Consider the following 14041-nt stretch of genomic DNA (forward strand, 5'->3'; position numbering starts at 1 on the left):
ACAGAGAATTGGGGAAGATTTTCTAACGGATCTAAGCCAGCTCAAGAAGCTGCTAAGCTTTGTCAATGACGAGGCCTTCATCAGGGATGTCGCCAAAGTTAAACAGGTGAGGATGGCAGCATGTTAGCGAGAAACATTGTGATATGCTGGGCTGCGGTCGAGGGAAACCGTATATGTTAATTGGTGGTTCTAAACTGACAAACTGGAACGTGTCCAGAGGAGGGCAACCAAAATGGTCAAAGGCCTGGAAACGATGCCTTATGAGGAACGGCTAAGGGAGCTGGGCATGTTTAGCCTGGAGAAGAGGAGGTTAAGGGGTGATATGATAGCCATGTTCAAATATATAAAAGGATGTCACATAGAGGAGGGAGAAAGGTTGTTTTCTGCTGCTCCAGAGAAGCGGACACGGAGCAATTGATCCAAACTACAAGAAAGAAGATTCCACCTAAACATTAGGAAGAACTTCCTGACAGTAAGAGCTGTTTGACAGTGGAATTTGCTGCCAAGGAGTGTGGTGGAGTCTCCTTCTTTGGAGGTCTTTAAGCAGAGGCTTGACAACCATATGTCAGGAGTGCTCTGATGGTGTTTCCTGCTTGGCAGGGCGTTGGGCCCTTGTGGTCTCTTCCAACTCTATGATTCTATGATAAACATGTTCCAATGTATTCTAATTACTTTTTTTAAACTAATTTGTTCTTGCAGCGTTGTGTTTTCTAATTTTGCTTTAAAATATTGTAAGCTGCCTTACAGCTTGGGTGGAAGGTGGGATATAGATAAGTTATATAATCTAGAATCCCAGCCTAGACCAAACTGTGCAGCTAGAGTCAGGCTTAAATGTCCCGGCCAGTAACTTCAACCCCAAATTTCCTTTTGCCAGGAGAACAAGCAGAAGTTCTCAGCCTACTTGGAAAAACAGTACAAGGTGAAAATCAACCCTGCCTCTATTTTTGATGTGCACGTCAAAAGAATTCATGAATACAAGAGGCAGCTTCTTAATTGTCTGCATATCATCACACTCTACAACCGTGAGTAGCTCAGCCCAACAAAGCAGCAACTTCGGGGCTTCGGAATGCTTTTGGACAAAAATAATCATAATAACACAGCACCAGTGTGGTGTATTGGTTAAGAGCGGTAGTCTCGTAATCTGGTGAACTGGGTTCACATCTCTGCTCCTCCACATGCAGCTGCTGGGTGACCTTGGGCCAGTCACACTTCTTTGAAGTCTCTCAGCCCCACTCACCTCACAGAGTGTTTGTTGTGGGGGAGGAAGGGAAAGGAGAATGTTAGCCGCTTTGAGACTCCTTAAAGGGAGTGAAAGGCGGGATATCAAATCCAAACTCTTCTTCTTCTTCTTCACTAAATGTACGCGGGAGATTGGAAAACTAGCTTGTTGGGGAGATAGTCTTCTTTCTCTGTCTAATGTGCAAAGTTTTCAAACATTCAGAATGCAGCCACCCCACTTGCAGATTGAATAATAATAATAATAATAATTTGTTATTTATACCCTGCCTATTTGACTGGGTCTCCCCAGCCACTCTGGGCGGCTTCCAACCAAATATCAAAAACAATACAGCATCAGACATTAAAAACTTCCCTAAACAGGGCTGCCTTCAGGTGTCTTTTAAAAGTAAAATAGTTGTTTATTGCCTTGGCATCTGCTGGAAGGGCGTTCCACAGGGCAGGTGCCACTACCGAGAAGGCCCTCTGCCTGGTTCCCTGTAACCTCACTTCTCGCAGTGAGGGAACGGCCAGAAGGCCCTCGGCGCTGGACCTCAGTGTCCGGGCAGAACGATGTGGGTGGAGACGCTCCTTCAGGTATACTGGGCCGAGACCCTTTAGGGCTTTAAAGGTCATCACCAACACTTTGAATTGTGCTCGGAAACGTACTGGGAGCCAATGTATGTTCTCAGCGGCCACTCCCAGTCACTAGTCTAGCTGCTGCATTCTGGATAATGCCTTTGAATACTACTTGCTGGGAGTCGTGAGCAGGGAGATGGCTGCTGCACTCAATCTCTGTTTGCGGGCTTCCCAGAGGCATCTGACTGTTCGATGTCAGAACAGGATGCCTACCCTGATCCAGCAGGTCTCTTATGTTCTTAATTTTGCCATGTGTGTAGATTAGGCTTAACAGTCGTGCCATTTTACTCTACAAGTATCGTCTGTGTGCCTCTGCACCAGCAATATTGCATTGTCTTTGGCTCAAGATCCCAGGGCAATGGGCTTTGCTACACTGAGATTTCAGCCTTCGTAGATGCATGTTTAGGAACTTGATCAGAACCTCATGTAATTAATAGAAAGGGCTGGCAAACATCAGCTGACAGGCCAGAGCGAGAATGTGGATTTCTTGCAGGAAGTCATCTGTGTGGTTTGCAGATCATGTGCCAGAATGTGATAGGAGCCAGACCACAGCTGATGAGAGTGAGGCGTTTATTTTGCAATGTTCTTATTGAGGCATCGTCCATCTTGCATTTAAAAGCACATCTCAAAATAATATTCTGCATAGCAACAGCCCTCGATGGCTGAGTTCCACCATTGCTTTTTGCTTTTTTCCTGCATTGCTTTTTATGAATGTATTTGCTAATCTGAGTGAGATGAAAGACGAAAGAGAAAGGAGGGAAAGGGCCACAAATCTCTTAATTAATATAATAGTTTTAACAAAAACAATTAAGATGAAATAATTATATAAGTTGAAATAGGTTGGGCGGAGGGGAAACGCAACCTGTAATTTTATCATTCCAATAATTGATAAAGAGAGACCATCTCTCAATGGGGTTATTGTTTTGTTGTTTTGGTTTACTTGTATTTTATTCTGTGAACTGCCCTGAGATCTTTTGATGAAGGGTGGTATATAGATTTAATAAATAAATAAATGACACAAATTAATCATCATATTGCTTTTTCCAGGCATCAGAAGAGACCCAAAAAAGTCCTGCGTGCCAAGAACAGTTATGATTGGAGGAAAGGTAAGGGACTTGATAGGGATGCAGGTGGAGCTGTGGGTTAAACCACAGAGCCTAGGACTTGCCGATCAGAAGGTCGGCGGTTCGAATCCCCGCGACTGGGTGAGCTCCCGTCCCTGCTCCTGCCAACCTAGCAGTTCGAAAGCACGTCAAAGTGCAAGTAGATAAATAGGTACCACTCTGGCGGGAAGGTAAACGCTGTTTCCGTGCACTGCTCTGGTTCGCCAGAAGTGGCTTAGTCACACTGGCCACATGACCCGGAAGCTGTATACTGGCTCCCTCGGCCAATAAAGCGAGATGAGCGCTGCAACCCCAGAGTCGGTCACGACTGGACCTAATGGTCAGGGGTCTCTTTACCTTTACCTTTAAGGGACTTGATGCTCAAGCAAGCTTTCTCCTCAGTAGCTGGGACAGTGTTTCCTAAATTGCAGACAAGCACATGTGCACATTCCCTCCCTAGGTTAGCACTGGGAGTGTGTTCCATCTTGCTCCTGCAGGCTTTATTTTTCGAGCATGTAAACATGAGAACACCCCTGTTTTCCTGACCTCCAGACAGAGGCTCTGTTATCAGTGAATCTGGACAGCACCCCTCCTGAAGCCGTTTGCCTGATTACACATCCTGGCTCTTTCCCACCCAGCCCCTTTTGATCCACACGTATCTTCCCTCTCTGCCTCCAGGCTGCCCCCGGTTACCACATGGCAAAAATGATCATCAGACTGATCACGGCCATTGGAGACGTCGTCAATAATGACCCTTACATAGGCGACAGGCTGAAAGTCATCTTCTTGGAGAACTACAGAGTGTCCCTTGCTGAGAAAGGTAAGAGGACGGGGATGTTCTTGGGCGTTGACACAAGGCCTCTGGAGACTTTTTTCCCCCAAAATTTTTTTTTATTGATTTTCCACATTTATCACAAAATGACATAACAAAACACACAACAAAGAAAAACACACTACAATACAATAAAATTATGCCCAGAGAAAAATTATTTCTTCAAATGCCTAATTCTCTTAACATGATAACTGACTTCTTTGAATCCCCTCTAACGGATTTTCATTATATCACCTTTATAACAGTTCTCCAAATTCATATTTCTAATAAAAGGCCTCTTGAGAGTTTTGGCTTGGACTTTGGAGATGCTTGTGGTTGCTACAATCTAGGCAAGGGTGTGTGTGTGTGTGTGTGTGTGTTTGTTTGTTTTAAGTAGGGGAGAAGCATTTTTTACCAGAAGATCATTTTTTTCACTCCACCCCAGTGATCCCTGCTTCAGATCTGTCTGAGCAGATCTCCACCGCGGGGACTGAGGCTTCAGGGACAGGGAACATGAAATTCATGTTGAACGGAGCCCTCACCATCGGGACCATGGATGGCGCCAATGTAGAAATGGCTGAGGAGGCCGGAGAGGAGAATCTCTTCATTTTTGGCATGCGGGTGGAAGACGTGGAGGCGATGGATAAGAAAGGGTTTGTATGAACCTTGCGTCCTAGAAACAGGTTGTGTAGCAGGGATGGCTTTTCCTTGACGTCCCTTGGTCTTAGCCTTGCTTCAGCTGCATGAAAACTGCTCAGATTAAATGGAGCAAAGGAGACCTGTTTTGTGAGGTTGATGGGGGGGGGACCTCAAACCCAGGGAAGGGATGGGGCCCTCCACACTTCTCTGTCTCACGCTCAGGACTCTCCACTGACCACACCTCCTCCCTAGCTACGCCCTCTTTCTCCAAGCCACATCCCCCTTGGTGGTCATCCTTTACACACACCCTGTGTGTGGTTTCACCTGGCTGGAATTCTGGTTGTTGTGCTCCTTGATTGACTAAAGAGGAGCCTGTGAGTGTGTAGGAACCAGCCTGCTAGGCAAAGACAATATTTACATTTGCCTCCAGCCCTGTCAGCTAGTGGCAAGTGGTCTCTACCAGGTTATACAGCCCTTGTTGGGGAAGGGCTGGGGGAAATCTTGGTTACCCCTTTTCTAAATCATTGCCACAAGATGTTTGCTCTGGTGATAGAAAGAGCACACGCTAATCCAAAAAGAAATAGATTTTAAAAGTGGGGTGTGGGAGAAGTTCTTCAAATACTACAGCAACTTACAAAAACACATAAGTGTCATGAGCACAGGACATAAGTCTATCGATCTGCTTGTGGGTTGCTTTGGACTAATTAACTCTACATAGCTTGTACTAGATCTAATAATGGCAGGCCGCTTGCTAATAATTAGCCGAGCCTATGCCCTTTAATTTGACTTGGTGTCATCGTGGACAATCACTTCGAAATCAAGTCCAGTTCGTCAGTCATTTGGCCTTGGGCCAGCCCTGTCATTAGGCCGAGTGAGGCAGCCACCTCAGTCGGCAAATGCTTAGTCGTGGCAGGGTGTTGGAGGAGAGCTGCGTGTGCCATGTGGCTTGCCTTCTGCCCCTCAAACTACCCTTACGCTGCCCTCGGGTGTGGTGGAAGAGCCCGTCCCATCAACAGTGTTGACACAAGGTCCAGCTGCCAGAATGTCATTTGCCTCAGATGGTAAAATGTCTTGGGCCAGCCCTCTACAAGGCTGTTGACTCCTTTGAGTGGAGCATATAAAGCAACGTGTTCTGCAAGTGGTGATGAGAAGGCCGAACATGTCATTTGTTTCCTCGTTTAGGTACAACGCTAAGGAATACTATGAGAGGATTCCAGAGCTCAAACAAGCTGTTGACCAAATTGGCAGCGGCTTCTTCTCACCAGATGATCCCGGGTGCTTCCGAGATGTCGTCGACATGCTGATGTATCATGACAGGTGAGAGGCAGCAATCGAGCCCCTTCCCTGCATGCTCTAAACCAGGGTTAAGCAGTGGTATGTGTTTCATGGATAACGATAATAATAATTTTTTATTTATACCCCGCCCTTCCCGGTTCAGGAAACTGGGCTCAGGGCAGCTAACAACGAATTTAAAACACTTAATTGATGCTACAAAAAACAGCATAAAATACGGTATAAAGCGTAAATAACAATAAAATCAAGAATCAAAAATTAATTTAGGGGGGAAATCCATCCAATAAACATTAGATGATCACCAGGGCTAGCTGGCTAAATTAGTCCTACTTGGGCCAGCGAGGAGACCAGGGGAGAACCAGCTGTGGGATCCCAGAGCAGACAATCTTCACAAAACGGGAAGGGGGAAAGAAGGAAGGGGAACAAAAGACCAGGCTAAGTTCAAATTGAAAGCAGACGGAATAGCTCTGTCTTACAGGCCCTGCAGAAGGAAGTTAAATCCTGGAGGGCCCTGGTCTCATGGGACAGAGCATTCCACCAGGTCGGGGCCATCACTGAGAAGGCCCTGGCCCTGGTGGAGGATGATCTAACTTCCTTAGGGCCCAGGACCTCTAAACTATGATTATTCATGGCCCTTAAGGTCCTCTGCAGGGCATACCAGATGACATGCCATCCCTGGCTTCACTTTTCTGACAGTCCATGGTGTGGCTTTTCTATGCCTTTGCAGCCACCCAACTGGCTCTGTATCTCCATATTACGTTATCATTATCGAGAGGGAAATGGGCAGCTATATATAATGGCTGACACTCATTTTATGTCAAAGGCATATACACTGTTGTTTATGCCCTGGCCTTTGCAGCGGTGAGTATCAGAAAAAGGTGGAGAGAACACGCCTCTGAGGTCGCAGTTACTCTCAGACGCTTCTTTGTTTCAGGTTTAAGGTGTTTGCCGATTATGAAGCCTACATCAAAGCTCAAGGGCAAGTGGACAAGCTCTACATGGTAAGATGTTCAACAAGTTTAGAAGATTTTTAAAAATGGGCTTATTTATGAAATAGATAGAAGACTATGGTTCTGGTATCCTAGGGTGAACCAAGTGGTGGGAGAGGCCCCTCTGCACAATGGGTTTGTAGACTGAAAAGGGCATTTCAGCAGTTTGGGTAGCCAAAATGTGAATTTCAGCCAGCAAAAGGCTGTCTTCATTCATTCATTCATTCATTCTGTATCCTACCTTTCTTTACAAAGATGCCCAAGGCAGCTAACCATGTAAAATGAAAAAATATATTAGAAAACCATCTAAATGCAGACAGAAGGGCAGATGATATACAGGTCAAGTACGCAATAGATCAATTATTTCTTTGAACAATGGTGAAACTTCAATGGGAAAAGTGCCAGATTGTGGGCAGGGAGTTCCATGGCCAGGGTGCTAACACCGAGAAGGCCCTGATAGATTAAAATAGGTTGGAGAGAGGCTGGACAACAGGCCGGAGGAGGAAACAAGCCTTGGCTGCCATATATTCTGCTGTGTTAGGGACATACGACTATTCTATGGGGTTGTAGATTCCCAATTAAAGGTTAGCTATTATATATACAGTGGTACCTCGGGTTACATACGCTTCAGGTTACAGACTCTGCTAACCCAGAAATAGTGCTTCAGGTTAAGAACTTTGCTTCAAGATGAGAACAGAAATTGTGCTCCGGCAGTGCGGCAGCAGCAGGAGGCCCCTTTAGCTAACGTGGTGCTTCAGGTTAAGAACAGTTTCAGGTTAAGTATGGACCTCCGGAACGAATTAAGTACTTAACCCGAGGTACCACTGTATGTATATTATATACATTTTAGGCACATCCATTTGACACACAACTCCCAACGTGCGCATTGTTTTGGCCCTGGGAGGAGATGGAACGTAATATGTGCGACTGTTGACATGTGCATTGACACAGAACACAACACCCACAAAAACAGAGTTGTCAGCTGGCAACTCTTAATTTGCCCACATTTGACGCACGCACGACTGCACACGCAGTTCTTGGCACTGAAAGAGGGTGGCGTGGACTTCTGTGCACGACGACCCAAAACGTAATCCCTGCGTAAATGGGGGGGGGGCTGCCTGTAATTATAACCTGCATTGTGTCTTTTGGGGTTCCTCTGCTGAAGCTACCAAACTTCCCACTCGTTTCCTTTCCAGAATCCCAGAGAGTGGACTAAAAAGGTAATCAAGAACATTGCGTGCTCTGGCAAGTTTTCCAGTGACAGGACAATTACCGAGTACGCCAGAGAAATCTGGGGGGTGGAGCCCTCTGCCGTGAAGATTCCTCCGCCCAACATCCCGAGGGAGTAAGTCTGCTGAAAGAGGTGCATGCAAAGGCCCTGCTGCTCTGGCACTTCCTGCTTCCCAATGAATATTCCACAGATGAATTCAAAACGTGCATTTTACCACCCGCTGGGCTTCTCATATATTTATAAAAGGCATGGTGGTTACTTGAAAACGGAGGCAGACTGGTGCTCTGCAGGGTTACAGCCAATAAGCGTTGACCTTGTTGGCAGTGATAAGATTCTGAGCCTAAAGCAGGGCGCTTGAGTGAGGAAGGTGAGATGAGGCCATTCTCTCTTTTAAAACCCCTATTTAACCAATGCAACCTGCATGCATGTTCTGTATTATTGAGACGGTACCCGACTTCCCAGGCCCTTTTGCTCCCATTGCCAGGCCACCCTATTTAGTCAGGAGATGCTTATGTCTGTTTGGGGGGGTGGAAACTGCAAAGACAAGAGTTGGGTGCTGTCAAATGACTTACTTTGATCAAACATGTGCTGCCCTCTGTCGGGAGGTTAGGCCAGAACTCTTCAATGACCCCCAAAATAGATGCACTTTCCAGATATCATGTTCTGAAGAAATTCCCATCCTTCCTGTTATTAGATGCCCAACTATTATTAACCTGCTCCAGTTTTAAACTGTCAATTTGCATGTGCTGAACTCAAGTGTTTTTTTAATCGAGAAGTTCGCTCTCTCTCTATATATATATCTATATGGAAACTTCTGGCAACAGGACACCCAAAGAACACCTGGGGGTTTAACAAGGATGCTGAAGAATATTTAAGCAGTGCTGAAAGGACTATTGCTGTCATCCAGAGTGCAGACCAGCACAACAAGTGAACATGAAGCTACTAGAGAAAACCTGTAGTCCCCTAGATACTTGGCATTCTTCAAAAACAATCCCCATCAAAAAAGCCAAGATGCTGTTTTGAGCCTTCAGGCACACCACCATCCGTGGTTTGTAGGCTCCTTTTGGCTTAGTGGGTCATCAGTAGTGCAGCTTTGATGCAGAAGTTGCATTTCCTACAGGAGGGGTGGGGAACCTGTGGCCCTCCAGATGTTGGACTGTCAACTCCCATCATCCCCGACCATTGGCCAGGCTGACTGGGGGCTGATAGGAGATGGAGTCCAGCAACATCTAGAGGCCACCATATAATCCATCCCTGTATTACACTCCAGTGTAGAAGACCACACCTGGCAATACATGCAGCTAGCTTGTTGGAGTCCCAGCTCCACTTCCAGCCCAGTGGCCTTCATTCATCAGTTTTACTGTTTCTGGGTCTCACATTCCTACCTTATTAAAAAGAAAACGGCACCTATCGTTTGATTCCTTTTGAGTTTTAATTTCAGACCGTACCATTAGTTTTCCTGGCACCTGAGCCAGCCCTTTGTAGCCTGGGCTGCTAAATAAGTGGCTGCTCATTTCTAAGGGCTGGGAAAAGTGGCTGGATCCCAGCTGGGCATGGACTGCCAACTCAACATGCACTTTAATGCAGAATACCAGGACCGGAAATGAATGTATGTTATTATATAAAATTCCAGAACCAGAGGGTTCATTAAAAGTGCTAGTTCCTTTCCCCCCCCCAGAAATCACCAGTAAATAATTGTATCTAGTTAGTATTAATTTGAAGAAATGCTGACACACATGTCATATGAAATGACCACCCACATATATTTTCCACTTCTTATAGGGGTCTTAGTGGCCCCACCAAAAAACTTGATTGGCGTTATTAAAGTTGACCATCTCTTTTGACGTGGTGATGCTTAAGCCATTGCAACGAGAATGCTCTGGGTATTGAATACCCCATGAAAATAAATAAATCAAAATGACACTAAATATGTTTTCAAAGCAAATTAAGTCATGTTACAAAAATTGATTGCTGAAAAAATCCATAAAACTTAACTTTGTGAAACGAATATCTGAAAAGTAGTCATTTTCATTTCATGACAATCCACTGTATTTTCATCTTCAAAAAGTTTGTGTAGTTTTGCCGCAGCTTGTGCAAAGGATCTATATTTCTGTATTTCTGCTGTAAAATACAACACTTTCTGTTGTGTGGACCACCAATTTGATTCAGTAAGCACCTGTGATAGACATTTAAATCTCGCATGTTTATGCAGCATTCAAGTGTATTGTTAGATAAATCCTTCACTACTGCATCTCTGCAGTTAGATGCTCCCAAAACACAGTTGTGGTTGTTTTGGAAAAATGCATAAATGTTTCTTTCTGAATCTAACAGTTGGCATCAATTAATAACCTAAAAGGGAAAGGGTAGGGGTTGGAATATGATGTTTTGACCAATGAATAATTCCCCCTTTCAGCACTACTTGGCAGGTGCTGGTAGTGCAGCCCAGGAAGCTTGCATTTGCTTACCAAGATGGTGCCTTTCAGATGTTGTGGACTACAACTCCCATCATCCCTAGCCATTAGCCATGCTGGCTAGGGATGATGGGAGTTGACGGAAGGGTGCTTTTTGTTTTGTTCCTACTTATATCCTTTGAACCTTTGACCTACCTATGCCCTTGGTAACTATGGGCTATGGGTGTGGTACCAGAAATAGTCACTATATTTAACAAAGATGTTAATGTTTATTGAGTACACAAACCTATGTGGTTACTTTAATATGCTATTACCTCTTTTAATTGGCACACACTGTCTAACTTGTTGCTGTCACTCAAATACAAACTATTTTGCACTACTATTAGTAAACCAAGAAAATGTTGAGGAAGCAGTTACCGTATTTTTCACTCCATAAGACGCACCTAGTTTTTAGAGGAGGAAAACAAGAAAAAAAATATTCTGAACGAAACAGTAGATGTATGATTTTTGTGGTTCATGCGGTGGCCACAGACATGTGATTTGACAGTGAGTTTGGGGTAGCCCAATGCAAAAATCCTGAGGATCCATGTGGATCCGTGCTTTGTAACCATGTTTATCCGCCACTGTGGCCCCACAAAACAGCGGGTGCGTGATTTTTTGGTCAGACTATAGCATGGACATGTTATGTGATCTGATGGTGAATTTGGGGTGACCCAATGCAAAAATCCTGAGGATCCATATGCTTTTACCTTCCCAGGCAGCCTCCTTTATCGCTAGTGTCCCTTATCTCCCTCCTGGTTGCTTGCCAATCAGCTGCTCAGTGGCTTTGTTTCAACACCCCCTTCCCTCTTTCTAAAAAAAAGCATGATCTGCTTTTTGCCCCTAGGCAATTCAGCTCCAGGGACCACGCATTCGCTCCATAAGACGCACAGACATTTCCCCTTACTTTTTAGGAGGAGAAAAGTGTGTCTTATGGAGCAAAAAATACGGTACTTATACTGTTAAAACCCTTTTGCCAGACCGCCCTTATATTTTACGCCACCCCTATTGAGACTTACCAATGCTGTTAACTGAGGACTTTTGTTGAAGCCCCTGTCTCAACCCTCGCTGACCTCCCAGAGATCTGTTTCTGCGATATTGTCCTGGAATCTTCCTTTGGTTCTCTTACCAGACATTCCAAACGTCCTCTCACTTCATCTCCCTCACTTGCCCAAGCCAAGAGATTCAGCTACCTAAGCAAAACTTTGGCCACCAAGCCACTCTTGCCTTCCTTTCAGGTCTCCTTTCTTCTTCCTTGATCATCTGCTATTGTTGTCTCCTTCTGGCTGTCCACCACAGACACCAAGCCCCAACCAACACGGACTGACCCAGACTGACTAGCACCCAGCCTTATATGCCCCACCCTGTCTAGCCCCCAACCAATCACATGGTCTAACTAAATGTTCTAAACCTGCAACCACCAATCAGAATAGACATACCCTCTGTCTTTCTTTTGCATACTCAGAGTTCCATCTCCAACTGCTCCTCAGCTGTCAGTTAAAGTCCTCCAGTGATAGTTAAAGCAACTCTCACCTGACTAAACAGAAGACATCCCCCCATATCACATTACAAAACAAATTACATTAACGAAACAAATAGCCATTATAACAGTAGTTCAAATAAGCAGGATATATTCAAGGGGTCCTGTGAAGGCACCATGTGGGCTAGTCCTGTTAAAGAAACACTTCTTTAATCTGAGAGGGTCAATCGCAAAGTGCAAGAATTATTGAAATTATTCCCATTCTATTAAAGCAGAAAAGTTAATAGTTAAGGTGCTCTCATGCTTGAGTGGATTACAAACTTTAGATGCAGTGCATACTACATAGAATGAACCCAAGGGTATAAATATAAAGTCAAAGAACCAACTAGGTGAAACTGTGGACTAAAAGCAGCATTTGAGTAGGTAGAGAACAGTAAATTAGCAAAAGATTGAAGACAGGGAAGAAAAGGTGGGGTGGAGAATGTCAAAGGTGAGAATCCTGATTAACCATGCTCTTTTTACAGCCTTCTGACAGAACCATCACAGGCCCCTTTTATAGTTTTCTGCCACCTCTACCCTCCTCCAGATGTTGAACTGCAAGTTCCATCAGCCCCAGGCACCGGGGCAAATAAACAAGAACTGTAGTCTATGATATCTGGAGGACACCATAATGATTGCCACATATCTGGAATGGTGCTACCACATCCTCATCGAACCCTCCAAGTGTACAACAGACTAATCGTGTGAGGTGACAAAGACCTTGCCTAAGGCCACCAGACACAGCTGCCTCTAATTCAAACCCAACTCTTTCAACTCCAAATGCAGTATTTGGACAAAAAATAGGTTTAAAATAACTGAGGGTTACCTGCTTCAGCTAGGGCCTGCAGAAAGGCCATCCATCGAAAGAGTCCCTACCTTCCTTGCCTTGAAGTTTGCTCTGTAGGTTCCCGTAAAAAGTGTGAATGTTGACCCTTCTTAATCATTCCAAGAAATAAGGATGGTTTAACTAAAACAGCAGGAAGCCAGCAAGTTTATAAGCAAACAATAGGAAATGCTTGACTGTGAAGAGGACATTTCCAAGAGGAGTGGAGAAGTTTGCAGCAACCCAGTGTACACCATCTCTTCATCGATTGATGAAGGTTCATGCATGTAAACATGCTTTTTAGGGCATTTGAGACAAGGGCTAGCCTCTGCTATCTCCATTTACGCTGAGTAGGCTTGTGGAAATCAACTCTGTATTCCAACCTCCTCGTTAGGAAGCAACCATTCTGCTTGCCTTTCTTTGCATATGCAAATCTGTCCCTCCTTTGAAGTGAGTGGGAGAGCCCCTACCAATACACAAGCACACTGGGTGTGAGGTTGGTGGGCTGGAGTTGATACATCATGTGCTTTTCGTTCATTTTATCAAAAGCAGAACAAACAATTGAAGGATTTCCTGGAAAGACGGTTTTGGAATTTGAACATTAATGCTGTTAATCTCACCCTTGATGGAACGGTTTATAGTTTGACTACAGGTCAGTATTTGTGTGCCTTGTCCTCATGTGTCCATCTAAAACTCCAAATAGAGGGTTGTGTCTAACATTGGCATAGACAGTTGAAATTAATGGACATTACTAATTCCAGTCTATTATTTTCAATGTGTTTAACTCAGCTGGATACAACCCAAGGGAATGACATTGTGCTCTTGAGTGTTTCTCATTATGTCTATTTAAATATACTTTTAAGCAATCAGGAACATCTCTAATGATAAAGCACTGTCCCACATTGAGTCTCAAGCATAAAACGTCACATGCAGACATTCCCACTTTGCAATGCAACTTTGTTTATATGGCCTAAACACCCAACCTAGTAATTAACTTGTACTGCAAAGATGGCATTTCTTCAGACAAGAGTGGGCTGGAGTAGCAGAACTGGATCATTAATGAAGATCTCTGACTTAACCAAAATGGTCCATTGCTTGCAAAATAAATGTTGTTTGTCACTCTCATAGCACTTTCAAAACTTTTGAGATTTTGAGTTTGTGTATGTGTGTGTTTGATATACTACTGTCAATCTCTTGTGCTCTCAAAATTATTAAAAGTCACACAGCCATCCATTGTAGTTGCTCTTTATTTCCCTATGCATTGTACAGAACTATTGCATTACACGGACACAGTGCTGACTGTGAATGGACATTGGGTGGGATTCAGCA

The 14041-nt window shown here is 44.4% G+C and overlaps 1 protein-coding gene across 3 annotated transcripts in view; it reads left to right on the forward strand.

The window, feature by feature from the left end:
* The window catches only part of PYGB (glycogen phosphorylase B), a 42860-nt gene extending 28917 nt beyond the window's left edge, over positions 1-13943 (forward strand). For 2 of the 3 annotated variants that reach the window (XM_081903884.1, XM_081903885.1), the window contains 8 exons: positions 5-106; positions 875-1022; positions 2902-2960; positions 3636-3777; positions 4214-4421; positions 5590-5724; positions 6635-6701; positions 7886-13943. In XM_081903884.1, coding sequence (XP_081760010.1) covers positions 5-106; positions 875-1022; positions 2902-2960; positions 3636-3777; positions 4214-4421; positions 5590-5724; positions 6635-6701; positions 7886-8038 — 1014 coding nt within the window. In that variant the 3' untranslated portion in view covers positions 8039-13943. The remainder of the gene's footprint in view (positions 1-4; positions 107-874; positions 1023-2901; positions 2961-3635; positions 3778-4213; positions 4422-5589; positions 5725-6634; positions 6702-7885) is intronic. The other variant, XR_014166239.1, reaches the window with a different exon arrangement.
* The last annotated feature ends 98 nt before the right edge of the window (positions 13944-14041 follow it).

The sequence above is a fragment of the Podarcis melisellensis genome (assembly GCF_964234715.1).
Source record: "Podarcis melisellensis genome assembly, chromosome: 3".
Lineage (NCBI taxonomy): Eukaryota > Metazoa > Chordata > Lepidosauria > Squamata > Lacertidae > Podarcis > Podarcis melisellensis.